The 24,823-nt window shown below is 37.3% G+C and overlaps 2 protein-coding genes across 2 annotated transcripts in view; both read left to right on the forward strand.

The window, feature by feature from the left end:
- Positions 1-13,709, forward strand: part of LOC140241069 (uncharacterized) — a 30,381-nt gene extending 16,672 nt beyond the window's left edge. The window contains exon 3 of the mRNA XM_072320838.1: positions 13,266-13,709. Within this exon, the coding sequence (XP_072176939.1) occupies positions 13,266-13,709 (444 nt within the window). The remainder of the gene's footprint in view (positions 1-13,265) is intronic.
- Positions 1-24,823, forward strand: part of LOC140241068 (uncharacterized) — a 107,553-nt gene that overhangs the window by 22,789 nt on the left and 59,941 nt on the right. The window lies entirely within an intron of this gene.

Consider the following 24,823-nt stretch of genomic DNA (forward strand, 5'->3'; position numbering starts at 1 on the left):
TTCAAATACGAAAAGTTCTGGGAAGGGGGACAATCCCCTCCCACACCCTCCCCCTCACTTTGCTTGCTCCTTGCGCTTGGGCTCGGTCGCTTCGCTCTCTCGCATACTAACATCCCCCCCCCCAAAAAAAAAAAAAAAAAAAAATGAAATCCTAGCTACACCGGTGCCCTTTCTTTGCTTGGTCTCCCTAAAAAACACTGAACACTAAAAGTCTGGCGATTGAGAGCTTTCGTAATTCCAAGTGTATGTCCAAAAAAAAAAAAAAAATCTCGTTACATTTAGTGTCAAACGCACCCGTTTTAAAAAAAAAAACATTTCGACGTCAGTGAAATATATTCAATCGAATCAAACGCTTTCGAAAAATCGAGGAAAAATAGCGATAGTATGGGAAGCGTCTTCTAAAGTATGTGCCACTTTATCGATGAAAGCTAACAAAGCAGGATTGTGCTATGTTGTTTTCTGAAAATTGGAAAGAATATTGCAACGAATTAGAAATCTAAGAGTTCCTCTGTGGACAAGCTTTTCCAAAATTTTTGAAATTGAAGTTTAAAGAGATATCGGACGGTGATTGCTGACATATTCTTTAGCACCTTTTTTGAATATCTTTTCAGGAATTTTTCAGTTGACAAAGATTGATTTAAAGTATAAGTAATAATGATAATAATAATAATAATAATAATAATAATAATAATTGCATTTATATGGCGCTTCATACTGACGTTTCTAAGCCCTCTTTTGCTACTCATACAAAGAAAAGAAAAATACACGTGATACAGTGGTACAATAATTAATAATTGTGTGCGCCTCCAAAAAAAAAATACAACTGATTAAACAAGTGAGTTTTGAGAAGAATTTTAGATGATTCGACAGATGAGGCATTCTGAATATAAAGAGGGAGTTTATTCCAAAGATTGGGAGCAATGGAAGAGAAGGCTCGGTCACCATAACGGGTTTTTGTACGTGGGCCATGAAGTAATTGGAGAGAGGAAGATGAATGGAGGGGTATACGTAAGGGGGTATTTTTTTTCTCGAAAATCCCTGAAATTCCGTCCTCTCCTGTGCTTTTCTTTTATTCAAATTAATTTCATTTCATTTCATTTCATTTCATTTCATTTCATTTCATTTCATTTCATTTCATTTCATTTCATTTCATTTCATTTCATTTCATTTCATTTCATTTCATTTCGTTTTATTACATTTCATTTCATAACCTGTGTTTAATTTCCGAACAATTTATTTAATTCTTCTTCGAACCGTAGAAAATGGGAACAAAACACAAAGTCAGTGCATCTCTATTCCTTAGAGACGAATGAGAAGATGTCCCAGAACAAGGTATTTTTTTTTTTTGCAAGGTCAGACCTGAGGTTTACGAAAAGTCATTAAATACATCCGCCATTATGAGAATACAATTTACGCAATTCATTTCAGTATTGGATTTTCAAGCTGTGTTGATCACGTTCCACGTACTCTTTATGTCAGATTTAGATCTATCAAACTAATAGTAAAAATAAACGTGACGTAAAGGTCAGCGTATTTCGATAACGATCATTATCTACAAAATAATCTGTTTTTCTTTTGAAAAGACCTTAGAAGGGACTTCGTGATCCATGGCTGTCTTGGTATTTTGTTATAAATGTATTCAGCTCATTTTATCAAAGGTCCAAAGTATCACAAGTTTCCGTCAAAATATTCATAAAAATGTCAAAAGATGAGTTCACAATTCCTGAGTTGTAGACAGGAGACCAGTTTAAACCCATAACCCTTAAACCAAAATCCATGGTGAAGTGTTGGATTGTTTTTTTTTTTCTGGTTGAGAACTGGGGAACAAGAGTATAAATCGGGAAAAGATCAGAAAGATCAGAAACTGCAACACCAGTTGTGACGTCAAAAGATAAGTTACTCAGAATTATATTTGCGACGAGAGTAGAAGTGACATCGGAAATTCGAGTAGGTTTTCTTATAAGAAGGATAAAGAATTTTGACAAAATAGAGTTGAGAAAATCTTGACAAACTGTCTCATTATCGAAGTATTTATCAGAGAGGAGATTGTGAAGTAATCCAATGAACTCAGTAGGGTTAGAATGTAAAGGTCGATAAATTTTCGCCGGGATAATGTTACCTTTGTTTGGAGTGATAACTTCCACTAGATACTCTCTACACATTCTTAGGTGATGCTGTATTCATATAACAATTGACAATTCAACATTTGTTTGACATAACAGCCTACTCCACCACCTCTTTTACCAGCCTATTATTGGTTAGCAATTTACAACCTTTGATGATGTATTGAGAAGAAGGTGACATTTATTTAGCCAGGTTTCACTGAGGCCAATAATCATATGTTTAAATTGTAGCTCATTAAGAAATAAAAGAACTTGATCAAAACATTTGTTCAAACTTATGATATTAAAATGCGAAATAAAAAGATCGTTAGGGTTGGAATGTAATGAGACAAATTGATAATTAACATCATTTTTCAAGTGGTAGTTAGAAAAAAATGTACTGAAACATCGATTATATCAAACTGTGTGTTTAAAGATGTAATAAAATCGGTCACGTCGTCTTCTTCACAATCACAACAGGATAAGGGAGAATTCGGCGCAGCTGATTTGTAAGCACATAATTCGTTGTATATTTGAATATTTATTATCAATAAAATCACTTAACTCCTCAGATGTACAATTTGTTTAAAATGAATCATATATATATTTCAGATTTAGGTGGTGATAGAAATTCATTGAGGGTATCAAAGTCAATATCATGGAGACCTAGAAAAGTACGCTTACAAAACATAACACACTATTGCACACAAAAGAAAAAAATATACGTACATACATACATTATATAAAGTGAATTGATCAAACTGAAGAACATAAGAAAAAGAAGTAATATGCTATTTAGAAGTAAAATGATGTTTGGTTATCATATTTCAGTAATGATTATGAGGATGAGAATAGATTATAAGAATTACAATGAGAACTAATGTTATCATTTTCTTTGCACAAACCCAAAATAAAACTGAGAATGCTATGTTTATGAAAACAACAATTACACGTCAGGGGCGGCGCAGCCGTGGGGGCCGTGGCCCCACACTTTTTGTGCACCGAGGAGAGATGAGCTGAGGACCTTTTTTTTTTCTTTTTTGCTTGTTAGCTCATGAAACCCGGAAGTGGGCCCCACACTTTTGATAACACTGCGCCGGCCCTGCACGTAGGTTACAACCTTGTCAGATCTGCTTTACTGTGGAATCGTCTGCGCATTGTCTTTCCGTGTGATGTCCTGACTGCGACAATGATTCTACTAGCTTGTGACCAAGCGGAGACAACTTTGCTGTTCTGTGTTCTACTGGCAAGAAAGGCATCATGGAGAAGAGATCGATTGGAGTCGGCTAAGTCTTCACAGATGCTCGGTGCTTTGTTTGTGAGCAGGTGTTCGCCAAGTTGGTATGATGTCATCTTCACAATCATCGCTCTCGGCTTGGATGATAAGACTGGTGGTGGAGATCGTCGTTGAACGCCGTGATGCCTTCAGTTTGTGCCTCCGGTCAGACATTCGTATCAATCGTCTAATTCAACATTGGGGTCAGGAACTTTGGTTAAATGAGCGATATATAGGCCTACCCATTATGTTACATCATTGTGTTAGTGAAAGACATACCATAGCAAAAAACCGCATTTTTTTTCAGAGCGACGACATGCCATTGCCTTGGTCAAGAAACATATTTCTCCTATTTTACAAATGAGTTGGCTACAATAAATCTATACGTACCTTCTGCTTTTGTTGATTGGCATATGATGGACAGTATTTAAACTGAAAAAAAACCATAATTTTGGCAAGGGTTTAAAAACCTGTCTGGCACCATTTCATATTTGCTAGCAATATCATGTCGAAAGAGTCACAGAGAAACTTACATGGCTGACGCGATTTTCCGGGATGACGAGTTGTTTCGGAGAATTTCGAGATCAAAAGTAAAAATGTTGCATGCGCGCTAAAAAAGTTCTTTGATGCGTGCTTTGTATAACTCGGACCATAACTGCGACTGGGTGCTGTTCGTTATTCCGAAGGTTTGCTATTCCGAAGGTTCGTTATTCCAAAGGTTCGTTTATCCGAAACACATTCCCTATACCTAATGGTTCGTTAATCCCAAAATGAAAAAGGGTTCGTTGACCCGAAAATTCGTGGCATTTGTGTCATTGAACTTGTTGGTGATAGTAATTCTTTGACAAATAATCCTCAGCATACTGCAATCAAAACCTGCTATGGGACCCCCCCCCCCCCATGAGTACAGCGCTCTTTGCGGAGAACATCTTTTTTTTTTTTCTCCCACGGTTATGCAAATATTTTAACAATGTAACAACTCTATCAAAACTTCACTATCATAAACTTTACAGGCCTTGACGATCACGGAATCCATTGAAGATTTAAAATTACACTATCTGCAAGAAAAATAAAGTCCGTATGGTTTTTATCACATATACCTCCAAAAATAGTAACAGCAATCTTGTACTACATGATCCGGGAATACTTGCCGTTGTTTGTTATAATTATCGTATGTGAAAACAGTACCTGGGCCCTGTTTCATAAAGCTGTTTGTAAATGAAAAAAAAAAAAAAAAAAAAAAAACTTACGAGCGACTGGGATCAGTTCTGATGTGCTATACTTATCAGAATTTACATAATCCATTACAAGAAGTGATCATCAGTCGCTCGCTAGTCGTTCGGAACGGTACGATCAGCTTTATGAAACACCACCATGAATTATGTTTCAGGATATGAGGAAAATTATTGTTATGCCGTTGTATGTATTATATTTCATTACATCGTTTCGTTTGTTTTTTTTTTAGGGGGGGATCGGAGCTGATATGATCATAGAATAATTTCGAGCTCATCTGCTTATGAGACCGATGGGGTTCAACAAACATTTCATTAATGACAAAGTGGATTTATGATCTTGAACACTAGGATCAGGAATTTTGGTTAAATGAGCAATATTTACCTCCATTTATCTGTAACAGAATTGTAGGAATAATCTTAAGGGCATTATTGTTGTATTTATATGTACACATACTTTGTTCATAACTTCTGCTTTGTTGATTGGCATATGAAAGACAGTATTTAACTATCTAAACTTATTTAAATGTTCTGCCAATACGGCTTTTAAGTAGCGTTAATTCAAAATATGACCACGGGCCTAAGAAAAGGAACTCACAAAATTCATGAACTACGAACGGCAGAGAGTTGAAGAAAGTGATTGCTTTTTCTCATATACCGATGGCTTTAATTTCATGAATATGGCAGGCACGTTCTATTTTCTTCATTTGTATTGCACCCACATGTTTAGATAAAACTACTTTGTTATTCCTTATTTACATTATATTGTTGTTTCTGATGACATGTTTTGCTTTATTTCTCTGCGTTTCTACAGATTGAAGATCTGACGTTGCATTTTCAGAGCAGTGACAAAGATTGTAAATATCACTCCTCGATGGGAGGAGACTTGGCCCGATGGGTGTGTACATTGACAAGCCTTCGGATATTCAGTCTCACATGCGATTTCTGGCCTGAAAAGTTCTTCTCAACAGCCGCTGACTCAGCATCATCATTTCAGGTATAATCCACAAGAAGTACGTGTATGCATAATCTTTATTTCCGTGGCTATGATAAGTATTTGATTATTTTTTTTTTCTCGGCACTCTTTAAGATTTTGATCACATTATGTAAATTCAGAATATCATTTCTACGATCATTCAAAGAGACCTCAAGTAAAAACAAACAGAAAAGCAAAAATATTCGAAAGTTCATTGCTTGTTGCCAAGGCTCCCCGGCCCAATGCCGACAAGAAGAGGCGTAGGAAGAGTAATGTTACAAACAACTTACGAGCGACTTATGATCAGTTCTGATGTGCTATGCTTATCAGAATATACATTATTCAGCAGAAAAACTGATCGACAGTCGCTCGCTTGCCGTTCATAACTTTACGTACAGCTTTATGAAACACTCACAGAAATCATGTTTCAGGACATGCAAAAAAAAATATTGTTTTATGCCGATGTTTGTATTATGTTTCATTTCATCATTTTGTTTTCCTTTTTTTTTTTTTGTCGGTTGGGGGTTCGGATCTGATATGTTCATAGAACAATTTCGAGTACATCTGCCTATGTGACCGATGGGGTTCGACAAACCTCTCATTTATGCATTGTGGATTTATGATCTGGGCGCAATAAAAAAGGTTTGAACACTGGGATCATGGATTTTGGTTAAATGAGCAATATTTACCTCCATGTGTCTGTAACAGAATTGTAGGAATAATCTTACAGCATTATTGTTGTATTCATATGTACATATATTTTGTTCATAACTTCTGCCTTGTTGATTGGCATATGAAAGACAGTATTTAACTATCTAAACTTATTCAAATGTTCTGCCAATGCGGCTTTTAAGAGTAACGTTAATTCAAAATATGACCACGGGCCTAAGAAATGAACTCACAAAATTCATGAACTACGAACGGTAGAGAGTTGAAGAGAGTGATTGCTTTATCTCATATACCGATGGCTTTAATTTCATGAATATGGCAGGCGCGTTCTATTTTCTTCATTTGTATTGCACCCATATGTTTAGATAAAACTAATTTGTTATTCCTTATTTACATTATATTGTTGTTTCTGATGACATGTTTTGCTTTATTTCTCTGCGTTTCTACAGATTGAAGATCTGACGTTGCATTTTCAGAGCAGTGACAAAGATTGTGAATATCACTCCTCGATGGGAGGAGACTTGGCCCGATGGGTGTGTACATTGACAAGCCTTCGGATATTCAGTCTCACATGCGATTTCTGGCCTGAAAAGTTCTTCTCAACAGCCGCTGACTCAGCATCATCATGTCAGGTATAATTCACAAGAAGTACATGCATGCATAATCTTTATTTTCCGTGGCTATGATACGTATTTGATTAATTTTTTTCTCGGCACTCTTTAAGATTTTGATCACATTATGTAAATTCAGAATATCATTTCTACGATCATTCAAAGAGACCTCAAGTAAAAACAAACAGAAAAGCAAAAATATTCGAAAGTTCATTGCTTGTTAGAGTTGGAATAATATGGCGGAAGAGTGAAAATCGCATATATATGCAGTTTTTACGATGACAGGGTTACTTCTGTTTATACGTCATACCCATCGTCCTCCACTGACTGAACCTTGCTTTGTATGTTTTTTTTTCTAACACAAATAAAGTGTATTCTTAGATTAGTGATTGGTCATATACTTCATCAGAATGTTAACGAATAATTCACAGATGACAATAAGCAAATGATAAGCACAGAAAATAATGTGGCTACATTAATCAACGGACTACAGTGCCTCGAACGATGCAATAATTCGTCTCATTTTGTCATTGGAAAGTGTACTGACTGCCTGAAAATAAAGCACGTTCGATAGGTATTGAATTGAAACATGACTTGTGTCATTAGACTTGTTGGTGATAGTATTATTCCTTGACAAAAAATAATCCTCAGCTTACTGCAATCGAACACTGTTATGGGTCCCCCCCCCCCTCCCCATGATCACAACGCTCTTTGCGGAGAACAGCTTTGAATCCCCCGCGGTTATTCAAATATTGTTGTTTTACAATGTAACAACACTATCAAAACTTCATTATTAAGAGCTTTACAGGTGTTGACGATCACAGAGTCCTTTGAAGATTAAAGATCATAGAAGCTGCAAGAAAAAGGAAGGTCCGCTTGGGTTTTATCCCATATGCATTAAAAAAAAACAGTATTATCAATCTTGTACTACATGATCCCCCCCCCAAAAAAAAAAACTTGTTGCTGTTTGTGACTATTATCGCATGTGAAAACAATACCTTGGCTCTGTTTCATAAAGCTGTTCGTAATGTTACAAACAACTTACGAGCGACTTATGATCAGTTCTGATGTGCTATGCTTATCAGAATATACATTATTCAGCAGAAAAACTGATCGACAGTCGCTCGCTTGCCGTTCATAACTTTACGTACAGCTTTATGAAACACTCACAGAAATCATGTTTCAGGACATGCAAAAAAAATATTTTTTTTGCCGTTGTTTATATTATGTTTCATTTCATCATTTCGTTTTCCTTTTTTTTTGTTGTTGGTTGGGGGTTCGGATCTGATATGTTCATAGAACAATTTCGAGTACATCTGCCTATGTGACCGATGGGGTTCGACAAACCTGTCATTTATGAATTGTGGATTTATGATCTGGGCGCAATTAAAAAGGTTTGAACACTGAGATCATGGATTTTGGTTAAATGAGCAATATTTACCTCCATTAATGTTTAACAGAATTGTAGGAATAATCTTACAGCATTATTGTTGTATTTACATGTACACATACTTTGTTCATAACTTCTGCTTTGTTGATTGGCATATGAAAGACAGTATGTAACTATCTAAACTTATTCAAATGTTCTGCCAATGCGGCTTTTAAGTAGCGTTAATTCAAAATATGACCACGGGCCTAAGAAAAGGAACTCTCACAATTCATGAACTACGAACGGTAGAGAGTTGAAGAGAGTGATTGCTGTATCTCATATACCAGTGGCTTTAATTTCATGAATATAGGAGGCGCGTTCTATTTTCTTCATTTGTGTAGCACCCATTTGTTCAAATTAAACTACTTTGTTATTCCTTATTTTCATGCTGTTGTTGTTTCTGATGACATGTTTTGCAACAACCGATGTGTTGGCTCAGTGAGTAGAGCGGCTGCCTTCACAATCGGGAGGTCGTGGGTTCAAACCCCGGCCGCGTCATACCAAAAGACGTTAAAAGATGGGAGTTGCTGCTGCCTTGTTTGCCGTTCAACAGTTGAAAAGGTTAGAGCAACGTCGATCTGGCGCTGCTCAGTGGCTGCCGGGCCCACGATCAATTGGGCAAAATGAATTTCCATTCTTGAACAATAAAATTTGGAGTTTATATCCAAACAATTATTATTATTATTATTATTATTATTTATTTCTCTGCGCTTCTACAGATTTCCGAGCTGATGTTGCATTTTCAGAGCAGTGACAAAGATTATAAATATCACTCCTCGATGGGAGAAGACTTGGCCCGATGGGTGTGTACATTGCCAAGCCTTGAGGGATTCAGTCTGACATGCGACTTCTGGCCTGAAAAGTTTTTCGCAACACCCACTGACTCAGCATCATCATGTCAGGTATAATCAATAAAACGTATGCATGATTTATATTTCCCATGCCTATGATCCTTATTTGATTAATATTTCTTTTTCTAGTCACTCTTTAGAATTTTGATCACATTATGCAAAAGCAAAAACGTTATTTTGTACGGTCATTCAAGAGGGACCTCAAGTAAAAGCAAACAGACCAGCTAAAATATTCGATAGGAAAATGCTTGCTAGAGTTTGAATAATTGAGCGGAAGAGTGAACATCGCATATATGCAGTGTTTACGATGACAGGGCTTCACCTCATCGTCGGTTGAGAAAAATGAGGGCGTTAAGTTGCCACTAAACCCATAGTTTTCAAGACAACTTAACGCCCTTCTCATTCTCACCAGACGTCATGGTGTATTGATTTATTATACTTCATAGCCACCGTCCTCCATTGACTTAACTTTCCTTTTTATGTAGATGTGCTTGCTCGTGATATGATAATACACTGGTGTAAATGATATTTCAAAGTTTGCCGAGTACCATAATTCGTTTTAACTCTCAAGAAAAGATGAGACTGTCAAGCAGACGGAAGGGAGACAAAAGACGGGAAAAGCCTTATAACAAGCGAGAATAATCTATAGAAATGCAAAAATTAGATTTCTTACTAAATTGACTAGGTTCTGGTCATTAGCAGCCTGTTTTTTTTTTTTGTTTTGTTTTTTTACACAAATTACGTGTGTTCTTAGATTCGTGATTGGCCATATACTTCAGAATGTCACGTATTCACTGTTAACTATATAAGCCCAGAATAAAGAAAATGTGGCTACATTAATAACAGGACTGCGGTGCCTCGAAGAATTCAATGATATGTCCATTTTTGTCATTGGAAAGTGTACTGGCTGCCTGGGAATGCAGCACGTTTGATAGGTTTATATGGAATGGAATCATGACTTGTTGGTGATAGTAATTCATTGACAAATAATCCTCAGCTTACTGCAATCAAACACTGGTATGGTTCCCCCACCCCATGAGCGCAACGCTCTTTGCGTAGAACATTTTTTTAATCGCCCACGGTTATTCAAATATTTTCACAATGTAACAACACTATCAGGACTTCCCTAATATAAGCTTTACAGGCCTTTACAATCACGGAATCCTTTGAAGACTTAAAATTACATTTGCTGCAAGAAAAGGAAGATCCGCTTGGTTTTCATCCTTATGTATCCAAAAATAGTAAGAGCAATCTTTTACTGCATGATCCGGAGAAAACTTGTTGTTGTTTGTTATTACTACCGTATGTGAAAAAAAGAAATACCTGGGCCCTGTCTCATACAGCTGTCCGCAAAGTTGCGAACAACTTACGAGCGACTAGTGGTATATTCTTAGGTGCTATACTTATCAAAATTAACATAATTCAGCACAAGAACTGATCACCATTCGCTCACTGGTGGTTCGTATCTTTACGAAAAGCTTTATGAAACACAACCTGCAATCATGTTTCTGGATATGGAAAAAAAAAAGGGGGGGAAAGGGGGGAAAAAGACCGTATTGTTTTTTATGAAGTTGTCTGTATTATATATCATTTCATCATTTCGTTTTCTGTTTGTTAGAAGCTCGGATCTTATTTGCTCATAGAACAATGTTTTGAGTACATCTGCTTATGTGACCGATGGGGTTCGATAAACCTTTCATTTATGACATTGTGGATTTATGATCTGGGCGCAATTAAAAAGGTTTGAACATTGGGATCATGAAGTTTGCTTAAATGAGCAATATTTACCTCCATTAATCTTTAACAAAATTATAGGAATAACCTTACAGCATTATTGTTGTATTTATATGTACACATACTTTGCTCATACCTTCTGCTTTTGTTGATTGGCATATGGTGGACAGTATTTAACTATCTAAACTTAAGCTGTATTTGCATTCTCTGCCAATGTGGCTTTTAATTAGCACTAACTCAAATTATGACTACGAGCCAAAGAAAAGGAACTCTCACAAAATTCATGAATTACGAACGTCAGATAGTTGAAGGAAGTTTTGCTTTATCTCATGTATACCGATGGCTTTAATTTCATGAAAATTGAAAACGCGTTGTATCGTTTTCATTTGTATTGCACCCATATGCTTAAATGAAACTACTTTTTATGCTTTATTTACATGCTGTTGTTGTTTCGAATGACATATTTTGCCTTTTTTTCTCTGCGATTCCTCAGCTTAAAAATCTGACGTTGAATTTTCTGAGCACTGACAATGATTGTAAATATCACTCCTCGATGGGAGGAGACTTGGCCCGATTGGTGTGTATATTGCCAAGCCTTCGGACATTCAGTCTGATCTGCGATTTCTGGCCTGAAAAGCTTTTCTCAACAGCCGCTGATCACTCAGCATCATCATGTCAGGTATAATCAACAAAACGTATGCATGATTTATATTTCCCATGCCTATGATCCTTATTTGATTAATATTTCTTTTTCTTGTCACTCTTTAGACTTTTGATCACATTATGCAAAATCAAAATGTTATTTGTACGGTCATTCAAGAGGGACCTCAAGTAAAAGCAAACAGAACAGCTAAAATATTCGATAGGAAAATGCTTTCTAGAGTTTGAGTAATTTAGCGGAAGAGTGAACATCGCATATATGCAGTGTTTACGATGACAGGGTTTCACCTCATAGTCGGTTGAGAAAAATGAGGGCGTTAAGTTGCCACTAAACCCATAGATTTCAAGACAACTTAACGCCCTTCTCATTCTCACCAGACGTCATGGTGTATTGATTTATTATACTTCATAGCCATCGTCCTCCATTGACTTAACTTTCCTTTTGATGTAGATGTGCTTGCTCGTGATATACACTGGTGTAAATGATAATTCAAAGTTTGCCGAGTACCGTAATTCGTTTTCACTCTCAAGAAAAAAGAAGATGAGACAGTCAACCAGACGGAAGGGAGACAAAAGACGGGAAAAGCCTTATAACAAGCGAGAATAATCTATAGAAATGCGAAATTTTGATTTTTTACTAAATTGACTACGTTCTGGTCATTCGCAGCCTGTTTTTTTTTTTTTTTTTTTTTACACAAATTATGTGTGTTCTTAGATTAGTGATTGGCCATCTACTTCAGAATGTTACGTATTCACTGTTGACTATATAAGCCCAGAAAAAAAGAAGAAAATGTGGCTACTTTAATCACAGGACTGCAGTGCCTCGAAGAATTCAATGATTTTTTTTTTTCAAGTCATTTCTGTCATTGAAAAGTGTACTGACTGCCTGAGAATAAAGCACGTTCGATAGGTATAGAATTGAATCATGAATCGTGTCATTAGACTTGTTGGTTGTAGTATTTCCTTGACAAATAATCCTCAGCTTACTGCAATCAAACACTGCTATGGTTCCCCCACCCCATGAGCGCAACGCTCTTTGCGTAGAACATTTTTTAATCGCCAGCGTTTATTCAAATATTTTCACAATGTAACAACGCTACCAGGACTTCCCTGGATATCATAAGCTTTACAGGCCTTGATGATCACGGAATCCTTTAAAGACTTAAAATTACACTTGCTGCAAGAAAAAGAAGATCCGCTTGGTTTTTATCCTTATATATCCAAAAATAGTAAGAGAAAACTTTTACTGCATGATCCGGAGAAAACTTGTTGTTGTTTGTTATTACTACCGTATGTGATATAAAAAATGTCTGGGCCCTGTCTCATACAGCTGTCCGTAAAATAGCGAACAACTTACGAGCGACTAGTGGTATATTCTTATGTGCTATACTTATAAAAAATAATTAACATAATTCAGCACAAGAACTGATCACCATTCGCTCGCTGGTGGTTCGTAACTTTACGAAAAGCTTTATGAAACACCCCCTGCAATCATGTTTCTGGATATGGAAAAAAAAAAGAAAAAAAAATCGTTTTCTGTTTTATGCCCTTTTCTGTATTATACAACGTATATCATTTCATCATTTGGTTTTCTGTTTTTTAGAGGCTCAGATCTTATATGCTCATAGAACAATTTCGAGTACATCAGCATATGTGACCGATGGGGTTCGATAAACCTTTCATTTCAAGCCATGGATTACTCCACGTGTGAAATCCCTGATTCAGGGGAGACAAGTTGCCTTCCATAAGAACAAGAACGAGTGGAGAAAATTACGCAACAAAGTCCAACGGGAAATCGTTAGCGCCAAAGTGATGTTTTATCGCGATCGCGTACAGAACCTAAAACGCGAGAACCCATCTGACTGGTACAAATTTCTGAAAGTTATGACCTCCCAAGAGAAGAAAGAGACTACCATAACGGTGCCGGGCATCTCATCCTCAGACAAAGCCGGGATAGCCGATGCCGTCAACTGCCACTTTGCAAATATCGCTGGCGATATCCCCGAACTTGATCTCTCCAGTGTTCCTGCGTTTCTTCTTCCCTCACCTGTGCCGATCCCTCCCGTTCAACCCTGGGATGTTGAAAGGGAATTGAGGCGAATCAAACCTGGTAAATCCGGTGGGCCAGACGATATCCCTGCTCGGATTATTCGGACTTTTTTCCGTTGAACTAGCTGAACCATTGTGCGAAGTGCTAAACTCGTCATACGAAAGCTGCTACGTACCACACCAATGGAAGGATGCAATTGTGTGCCCAGTTCCTAAAGAACAATCACCAGCACCTGTGGACAAACTACGCCATATTTCTCTGACTAACCACTTTGCAAAAATCCTTGAGCTGTTCGTCTACAGACGCGTTATGTCAGAGTTAGCTCCTCACCTTGACCCAAAGCAATACGGAGCACGTGCTGGACATTCCACTACGCATTGCCTGGTTGACCTGATGGACTTCCTCTACAGGAACACGGAGACCGCCGGCCAAGAGATTACTGTTGTGTCAACTGATTTCAGCTGCGCATTTGATCGGGTCGACCACACAATCTTGGTGAGGAAACTCGTGGACTTACAGCTTTCCCCATCGATAATCAGATGGATCTGTGAGTTCCTCAATAAACGTAGATGTCGTGTCCGATACCAAGGAGCGTTGTCACCATGGCAACCTGTCACAGCCGGTGTCCCACAGGGTACTCGTCTGGGTCCTGCATTGTTCCTCGCTCTGATCAATGACGCGTTGTGTGGTGATCTTGACAGCAGATGGAAGTACGTGAATGATATGTCGCTCGCACGGTGCCCTGATCACTGTTGCAACCCATACAACCGCATGCAGGATGTCCTCACCTCGTTGGAAGATTGGTGTGACAACAATCGTGTGAGGCTCAACCCCAAAAAGTGCAGTGTCATGAGGCTTTCCTTCGGGAAACGAAGCCTCCCAGATTTCGATTTTACACTTTGCAACGAAGTAATGAACGAAGTCACGTCAGTGAAGCTCCTAGGCGTCATGATACAAAGTGATCTCAAGTGGGAATGCCATGTCCGTACCATGGTATCGCGGGCAAACCGTCGCATGCACATGCTCCGAATGTTGAAATCATTTCACATACCTAGTGATGATCTTGTGTCTGTGTATATTGGGTTCATTCGACCGCTTCTGGAATACGCGTGCCCAGTGTGGCACTCAGGTCTCACGGTCGCACAGGCAGGTGTACTTGAACGGGTCCAGAAGAGGGCACTGAGGACCATTCTACCGCACTGCAACTACGAGGTAGCACTGGAAACAGCCCAAATCTCCAGCCTAGAAGTGAGACGCAAGGAGTTGTCTCTGAAATTTGCGCAGAAATCGGCAAACTCTGTACACTTCCAGAAATGGTTTGTGTTGAATGCGTCCTCTCGAAAACTCAGACACACAAAGCGCTACATGGAAAAAAGATGTCGCACTAAACGCTTTGAGAATAGTGCAATTCCCTACCTCACAAGGCTGTTGAATTCTAAATTAATGTAAATTATTTTTTAATTGTTATCCCGGGTTAAGATTACTGATAAGTCTCTGTGTGGTGAATGATGACACGCCCCTCATACTCATTCCTTACAGTTTTTTCCTCTCTCTCCTTCAGCCTTTTACTTCTTTCTTGTTCATAAAATGTCATCAAGGTCATAATTTTTATATCATTACCCGATTACATAGTACAAATGAGTTCTATCATGCTATTTTCTTAATGGACAACTTTCCCGATCACGTCCCTATTGGACTTCTGAGTAAGGTTGTACATGCATCTATGGCTGTGTTCGTATATGTATACCTATTTGTGTATACACACATTCACATAATTATTCCTTTCTTTATCTCTCCTTCTCCTACTCTATCTTTGCTAGACCCCTCATTTACCCATTCTACCCTGGTCTTTCCATCTGCTTTACCATCAGGTGAAAGCCTTCATTCACCCTGTTATCATTTTGATGGGGCCACCTTCCCTTTCACGTTGTTGTATCTCTTTATCTTTGCAATTTTTAAAGTGTGCGGTCCATGATAATATGTATGTATGCATTTATTACTGTGAAAGCTAAATAGGATATAAATGTGTCATTTTTTCATTCTACATCCCCATACAAACGTCTCCATTTATGTACATGCATATGACTGTGTATGTATGTACAGTATGATTATACCTATATATGCATGTATTACATAAACGTCCAAATATTGACCCTTTTTTTTTATCCAGTTTGCCTTGTCCTTCCCATCTGCTCCGGCAGGCGAAATTTTTCACTGATGTTATTATTTTGATGGGGCTATTTTTCTGATTATGTTGCTGTTCATTACCGATTATTTTTCTATTTTTTTTTTCAATATCTACTAAAAATAGATGTGGTTTATGATATCAGTTTTACTGAGAAAGTTATGTAGAACATAAATATGTTATTTTTTAACTCCGCCCCCCCCCCCTTAGAAAGGTTCGTCGTGTGTACATGCAAATGACTGTGTATTTGTGTGTATTGTGTACACCTGTATATGTATTGTATACACATGTCTAGTTATTCCTATCTTTATCTCTCCTTCTCCCCTATTCCTCTCGTATCTCTACTCCACATCTCTTCCGTATTGATACTTACGTTGAGAATCACTCTCACAACGTTATCTTTTCCCCATATTTCTGCAAATTCTGAATGGAGAAATATGAAATTTGTATCCATACTTTTGGACAGTTAGACGAATTTTTCTGTGAATTTGATGTTGTTATTTTGATGATGTTTAAAGAAGAATGTGGGTGACGGGGCTTTGGAAGGGTCGGTTGAGAGTGCTATATGTAGGGTACATAAGTCATATGTGATAACTCAGCCATGAGAATGAAATTTTGTTATGAAATGTAAAAACAGTGATTTAATTATATTGGGGGTTGTGCAATCACATTTCGAGATACCTTTTATTTATCAGTCATGTAAACCTGATGTTTTGTGTATGATGTTGCGTAGTTTTAATGGAGTAGAGGCAAATCACTCGTCACAGTATTTTTTGTGTAATTCTGTCTGTTTTGACAAATGAGGAGTTTATTTGCAAAAGGGGCTAGATCCACTTTTAGTACTTTAGAGAAAAACTGTTTTGTTTGTGAGAATTTGTACACAAGTGTATGGGAAATCAAAATCTAATTTTGCTATAATTTATATTCAAATGCTTGTCCGGGTTTGAAATTTTCACTGTAACTAACTCAAATGAAATTCTGTGCAGTGATGCTAATAACTCAATTTTCATCAAAAATGGATCTAACCTTTTTTGCAAATGAGCTCTTCAAATGCGGAATATGTTCTTATCTTGCATAATGATCAACTTATTGATTTGTGTAATTATGATATTTTCCCAATTATTTCTATCACACGTGTAAATGCTTTATTCTGTAATTGTCTGAATGTTTGAATTTGTATGTACATATTTTATGTTACGTTACACGCAATTTAGCCCTTGGGCTACGAGATGTGATATGAAAATATAAACCTTTCAATAAAAATTACGACATTGTGGATTTATGATCTGGGCGCAATTAAAAAGGTTTGAACATTGGGATCATGAACTTTGCTTAAATGAGCCATATTTACCTCCATTAATCTTTAACAAAATTATAGGAATAATCTTACAACATTATTGTTGTATTTATATGTACACATACTTTGTTCATACCGTCTGCTTTTGTTGATTGGCATATGGTGGACAGTATTTAACTATCTAAACGTATTTGAATTATCTGCCAATGCGGCTTTTAAGTAACGTTGATTTAAAAAAAAAAGACTCTCACAAAATTTATGAACTACGAACGTCAGAGAGTTGAAGGAAGTTTTGCTTTATCTCATGTATACCGATGGCTTTAATTTCATGAAAATTGAAAACGCGTTCTATCGTTTTCATTTGTATTGCACCCATATGCTTAAATGAAACTGCTTTTCATGCTTTATTTACATGCTGTTGTTGTTTCTAATGACATATTTTGGTTTTTTTTCTCTGCGATTCCTCAGATTAAAAATCTGACGTTGCATTTTCTGAGCAGTGACAAAGATTGTAAATATCACTCCTCGATGGGAGGAGACATGGCCCGATTGGTGTGTACATTGCCACGCCTTTGGATATTCAGTCTGACATGCGATTTCTGGCCTGAAAAGTTCTTCTCAACAGCCGCTGACTCAGCATCATTATGTCAGGTATAATCAACAAGAAGTGGGCATAATTCATATTTTCCATGCCTACGATCCTTGTTTGATTCATTTTTTTTTTTTTTCTCGTCACTCTTAAGACTTTTGATCACATTATGTAAAATCTGAATATTATTTGTACGGTCCTTCAAGAGAGACCTTAAGTAAAAGCAAACAGAAAAACAAAAAATATTCGTTAGTTAAATGCTTGTTAGAATTGGAATAATGTGCGGGAAGAGTGAACATCGCATGTATGCAGTGTTTTCGATGATAGGGTTACTTCATGGTATTTTGACAATACAATGAATACACTTTATACCCATCGGCCTCCATTGACTTAATCTTTCTTTTTATGTAAACGCTCTTGCTCTTGCTGTATACACTGGTATGGATAAGATGTCAGAGTTTGCCGACTACCGTAATTCGTCTTAACCCGTTCCTTCCGCAATTCTCTGAGTGCCTTTAATGCTACCAAACGAGATTCTTTTCGCCCGTCGACAGAGAGGCACACAGGTTGGTAATCCAGCTGTGTGAAGGCAGTCAAGCGGTTCATTGTGTCCCCCTCTCCACGGTCAACTACGTGTGCCAGTGAACAATGGAAATATCGATCGGGTGCGAGGTATGAATAGAGCGTGCGCTGATGAGCTCTCAGAATCTTTTGTTCTACACAAAACCGGGTACCTGAATGAGGTGACTGGGGTCAGCGAACCCGCATTTCTAACTGATCTCGGCCTTGATTGCTATGTACATGTTCGTATGAGTTTACAGCAGAACAAGCAAAAAACTAAATCAGGAAAAGGTACATAATACTGTAAAACACGCATTTTTCAAATAGGAGGAGAACAAATCCTGATAGAATAAACTCTGATCTTTTTATCAAACCCACTTTTCTGAGCATTTTAACACAAAGAAACATGAATTTAGGCCACTGAAACAGGCACCCTTGTCTTCATTTTGGGAACCTGGTAAACCAGGTTCCCGTATATCAGTTGCTCCCACGGGAACCTGGTAAACCAGGTTCCCGTAAGGAACGGGTTAACTCTCAAGAAAAGAAGATGAAACTGTCAAAGAGAAGGAAGGGAGACGACAGACGGGGAAAGACGAATAACAAGCGACAATAATCTTGAGAGACGCACAAATTAGATTACAGACTCAATTGACTGGGTTCTGGTCACTCGTAGTCTGCTTTTTTAACACAAATTATGTGTATTCATAAATAAGTGTTTGGTCATTTACTTCATCAGAATGTTACCGAATATTCACCGTTTACAAAAAGCACAGAAAAGAATGTGGCTACATTAATCACCGGACTGCAGTGCCTCGAACGATTCAATAATTCGTCTATTTTTGTCATTGCAAAGTGTACTGACTGCCTGAGAATAAAGCACGCTCGATAGGTATTGAATTGAATCATGACTTGTGTCATTAGACTTGTTGGTCTTTGCGTAGAAAATGTTTTAATACCCCACGGTTATTCAAATATTTTGATTTGATTTTATTCATTTCTGCTTAATTCCGTCACATCAAATATGATTATGTACACGACATTTATGACAATTCATGACAAATATGACAAACAGTTTATCGACACATAGTTTTCACAATGTAACAACACTTTCAGAACTTCACTATTGAAAGCATTACAGGCCTTGACGATCACGAAATCCTTTGAGGATTTAAAATCACACGAGCTGCGAAAAAAAAGAAGGTCCGCTTAGTTTTTATCCCATATGTATCTATAAATAGTGACAGCAATTCGTACTACATGATCCCGAGAAAACTTGTTTTTGTTTGTTATTATTATCGTATGTGAAAGCAGTACCTGGGCCCTGTTTCATATAGTTGTTCGTAAAGTTACGAAAAACTTACGAGCGACTGGTGGTTTCATCTAATGTGCTATACCTATCATAATTTACATAATTCAGCACAAAAACTGATCACCAGTCGCTCGCTAGTCGTTCGTAACTTTATGAACAGTTTATGAAACACCCCCAGAAGTTATGTCTCAGGATATGTAGACAAAAACAAAACAAAACAAAACAAAACAAAACCACAAAAAACAACTTATTTTTTTTTGTCATGTCGTTGTTTATGATATATTTCATTTCATCATTTCGTTTTTTGTTGGTTGGGGGTTCGGAGCTGATATGGTCATAGAACAATTTCGAATTCATCTGCTTATGTGACCGATGGGGTTCGACAAACCTTTCATAAATGACATTGTGGATTTATGATCTTGACGCAATTAAAAGGTTTGATTATTGGGGTCATGAACTTTGGTTACATGAACAATATGTACCTCCATTATTTCTTAACAAAATTGTAGGAAAAATCTTACAGCGGTATTGTTGTATTCATATATACAAAAACTTTGTTCGTACCTTCTGCTTTTGTTGATTGGCATATGATGGAACACATTTAACGATCTAAACTTATTCACATTCTCACCCAATGCGGCTTTTAAGTAGCTTTAATTCAAAACATGACTACGAGCCTAAAAAAAGGAACTCTCACAAGATTATGAACGACGAACGGCAGAGAGTTGAAGGGAGTGATTGGTTTATCTCATATACCGATGGCTTTAATTTTAATTACGAATATGGAAGGTGCGTTCTATCTTCTTCATTTGTATTGCACCCATATGTTTAAATAAAACTACTTTGTTATTCCTTATTTACATGATATCGTTATTTCTGAGGACATGTTTTGCTTTATTTCTCTGCGTTTGTACAGATTTGCAATCTGACGTTGCATTTTCAGAGCAGTGAAAAAAATTGTAAATATCACTCCTCGATGGGAGGAGACTTGGCCCGATGGGTGTGTACATTGCCAAGCCTTCTAACATTCAGTCTGACATGCGATTTCTGGCCTGAAAAGTTCTTCTCAACAGCCGCTGACTCAGCATCATTATGTCAGGTATAATCAACAAGAAGTGTGCATAATTCATTGTATTTTCCATGCCTATGATCCTTATTTGATTCCTTTTTGTTTTTTCTCGTCACTCTTAAGACTTTTGATCACATTATGTAAAATCAGAATATTATTTGTACGGTCATTCAAGATAGACCTCAAGTAAAAGCAAACAGAAAAGCAAAAAATATTAGTTCGTTAAATGCTTCTTAGAATTGGAATAATGTGCGGGAAGAGTGAACATCGCATGTATGCAGTGTTTTCGATGACAGGGTTACTTCATGGTATTTTGACAATACCATGAATATACTTTAATCGCATCGTCCTCCATTGACTTAATCTTTCTCTTCATGTAAACGTTCTTGCTCTTGCTGTATACACTGGTATGGATGATATGTCAGAGTTTGCCGACTACCGTAATTCGTCTTAACTCTCAAGAAAAGAAGATGGAACTGTCAAAGAGAAGGAAGGGACACGTCAGAGGGGGAAAGACGAATAACAAGCGACAATAATCTTGAGAAATGAACAAATTAGGATTCCTGACTCAATTGACTGGGTTCTGGTCACTCGTAGTCTGCTTTTTTTTTACACAAATTATGTGTATTCATAAATAAGTGATTGGTCATTTACTTCATCAGAATGTTAACGAATATTCACCGTTTACAAAAAGCACAGAAAAGAATGTGGCTACATTAATCACTGGACTGCAGTGCCTCGAACGATTCAATAATTCGTCTACTTTTGTCATTGCAAAGTGTACTGACTGCCTGCGAATAAAGCACGTTCGATAGGTATTGAATTGAATCATGACTTGTGTCATTAGACTTGTTGGTGATAGTAATTCATTGACAAATAATCCTCAGCTTACTGCAGTCTAACACTGTTATGGTTCCCCTCACCCCATGGGTACAACGATCTTTGCGTAGAAAATGTGTTAATACCCCACGGTTATTCAAATATTTTGATTTGATTTGATTCATTTCTGCTTAATTCCGTTACATCAAATATGATTATGTACACGACATTTATGACAAATAGTTTATCGACACATAGTTTTCACAATGTAACAACACTATCAGAACGTCACTATTGAAAGCATTACAGGCCTTGACGATCACGAAATCCTTTGAAGATTTAAAATCACACGAGCTGCGAAAAAAAAGAAGGTCCGCTTAGTTTTTATCCCATATGTATCCAAAAATAGTGACAGCAATTCGTTCTACATGATCCCGAGAAAACTTGTTTTTGTTTGTTATTATTATCGTATATGAAAACAGTACCTGGGCCCTGTTTCATTAGAGCTGTTCGTAAAGTTACGAAAAACTTATGAGCGACTGGTGGTATCTTCTGATGTGCTATACCTATCAGAATTTACATAATTCAGCACAAGAACTGATCACCAGTCGCTCGCTAGTCGTTCGTAACTTTATGAACAGTTTATGAAACACCCCCAGAAATTGTGTCTCAGGATATGTAGACAATAAACAAAACAAAACACAACAAAACACGATTTTTTTTTGTCATGACGCTGTTTGTGTTATATTTGATTTCATCATTTCGTTTTTTGTTGGTTGGGGGTTCAGAGCTGATATGGTCATAGAACAATTTCGAGTTCATCTGCTTATGTGACCGATTGGGTTCGACAAACCTTTCATAAATGACATTGTGGATTTATGATCTTGACGCAATTAAAAGGTTTGAATATTGGGATCATGAACTTTGGTTAAATGAACAATATTTACCTCCATTATTTCTTAACAAAATTGTAGGAATAATCTTACAGCGATTGTTGTATTCATATATACACAAACTTTGTTCGTACCTGTTGATTGGCATATGATGGAACACATTTAACGATCTAAACTTATTCACATTCTCACCCAATGCGGCTTTTAAGTAGCTTTAATTCAAAACATAACTACGAGCCTAAGATAAGGAACTCTCACAAAATTTATGAACTACGAACGGCAGAGAGTTGAAGGGAGTGATTGCTTTATCTCATATACCGATGGCTTTAATTTCATGAATATGGAAGGCGCGTTCTATCTTCTTCATTTGTATTGCACCCATATGTTTAAATAAAACTACTTAGTTATTCCTAATTTACATGATATTGTTATTTCTGATGACATGTTTTGCTTTATTTCTCTGCGTTTGTACAGATTCGCAATCTGACGTTGCATTTTCAGAGCAGTGATAAAGATTGTAAATATCACTCCTCGATGGGAGGGGACTTGGCCCGATGGGTGTGTACATTGCCACGCCTTTGGACATTCACTCTGACCTGCGATTTCTGGCCTGAAAAGTTCTTCTCAACAGTCGTTGACTCAGCATCATCATGTCAGGTATAATCAACAAGAAGTATGCATAATTCATATTTTCCATGCCTATGATCCTTATTTGATTCATTTTTTTCTCTTGAGACTTTTGATCACATTATGTAAAATCAGAATATTATTTGTACGGTCATTCAAGATAGACCTCAAGTAAAAGCAAACAGAAAAGCAAAAAATATTCGTTCGTTAAATGCTTCTTAGAATTGGAATAATGTGCGGGAAGAGTGAACATCGCATGTATGCAGTGTTTACGATGACAGGGTTTTGTCATGGTTTGTTGATATATTATACTTCATACCCATCGTCTTCCACTGACATTACCTTCCTTTTTATGTTTTTTATTTTTCTTACACAAATAATGTGTATTCTTTAACCGGTGATTGATCATATACGTCATCAGAATGTTAATGAATTCACTGTTGTTGTTGTTGTTGTTGTTCATTTTCCATCTGTGAAGATGGCTGGATAGCCCATATTCAGCTACACTAAGCTGGTCTTCCATGGGGTCCAGTTGGATGTGGGGTGGGACCACTTCACCGGGTTAGACACCCTGCTCTTTGCGATGAATGAATGAAGCGGGATTTTTTACGTGCATGAGCTGTGACTCTCTCATACACGGGACCTCCATGTTATGTCCTATCCGAGGGACAGAGTGTTTTGCCTCTTGCTAGAGGGGACGGTATGTTTACACACAGCATTGCTCAGTCCAGACTCGAACCCGGGCCGCGTGATCGTGAGGCAGACGCGCTACCGACTGAGCCAACTCACCGCCCTGTTAACTACAAGCACAGAAAGGAATATAGCCACATTAATCACTGGACTGCAGTGCCTCGAACGATTTAATAATTCGTTTATTTTTGTCATTTGAAAGTGTACTGATTGCCTGAAAACAAAGCACGTTCGATAGGTATTGAATTGAATCACGACTTGTGTCATTAGACTTGTTAGTGATAGTAATTCCTTGAAAAATAATCCTCAACCTACTGCAATCAAACACTGTTGTTGACCCCTCTGAAAACCAGCCTTTTACTGACGAGATTGTTCCACCCCATGAGTAGAAAATAGAAAAAAATGAATAGAAAATTGAATTGTTATGGGTTCCCCCCAAATGAGCACAACGCTTTTTGCAGAGACCATCTAGAGTTAATACCCCACGCTTATTCAAATATTTTTACAATGTAACAACACTTTCAAAACTTCACTATTAAGAGCTTTACAGGTCTTGATGATCTCGGAATTCTTTGAAGATTTCAAATCACACGAGCTGCAAGAAAAAAAAAAGGTCCGCTTGGTTTTTTATCCCATACGCATCCAAAAACAATAACATTAATTTTGTGCTACATGATTCCTAGAAAAATTGTTGTTGTTTGTTATTATTATCGTTCGTGAAAACAATACTTGGGCCCTGTTTCATAACGCCGTTCGTAACTTTACGAATAGCTTTATGAAACAACCCCATGATTCTTGTTTTAGGATGTGGATAAAACATATTGTTTGTTATGCACTAATATATATATATATATATATATATATATATATATATGTGTGTGTGTGTGTGTGTGTGTGTGTGTGACCCGCTACAACAAAAGGATCCTGAAGTCGCTGACGGCTGAGCCGAGGAAATTGTGTTTGAAGTCAAATTATCGAAATTGGTCAAAACAATCGGATTTCTGTTTTCGGCATAATTTTGTAGTCTTATGTTTTGTGTATCATCTGCTGAAATTTCGAAGCTAATGATCAAAGGAAAGGCAAGAAATTAGCGTTTTTCAAGGCCATGATTTTCCGACTTTCAACGTAACAGAATCGTGTCCGAAGATTTGAATTTAGCGCGGGACTCGTGTCTCGCAGGTCCTGACGAAGGCC

The sequence above is a fragment of the Diadema setosum genome, chromosome 17 (assembly GCF_964275005.1).
Source record: "Diadema setosum chromosome 17, eeDiaSeto1, whole genome shotgun sequence".
Taxonomy (NCBI): Eukaryota; Metazoa; Echinodermata; class Echinoidea; order Diadematoida; family Diadematidae; genus Diadema; species Diadema setosum.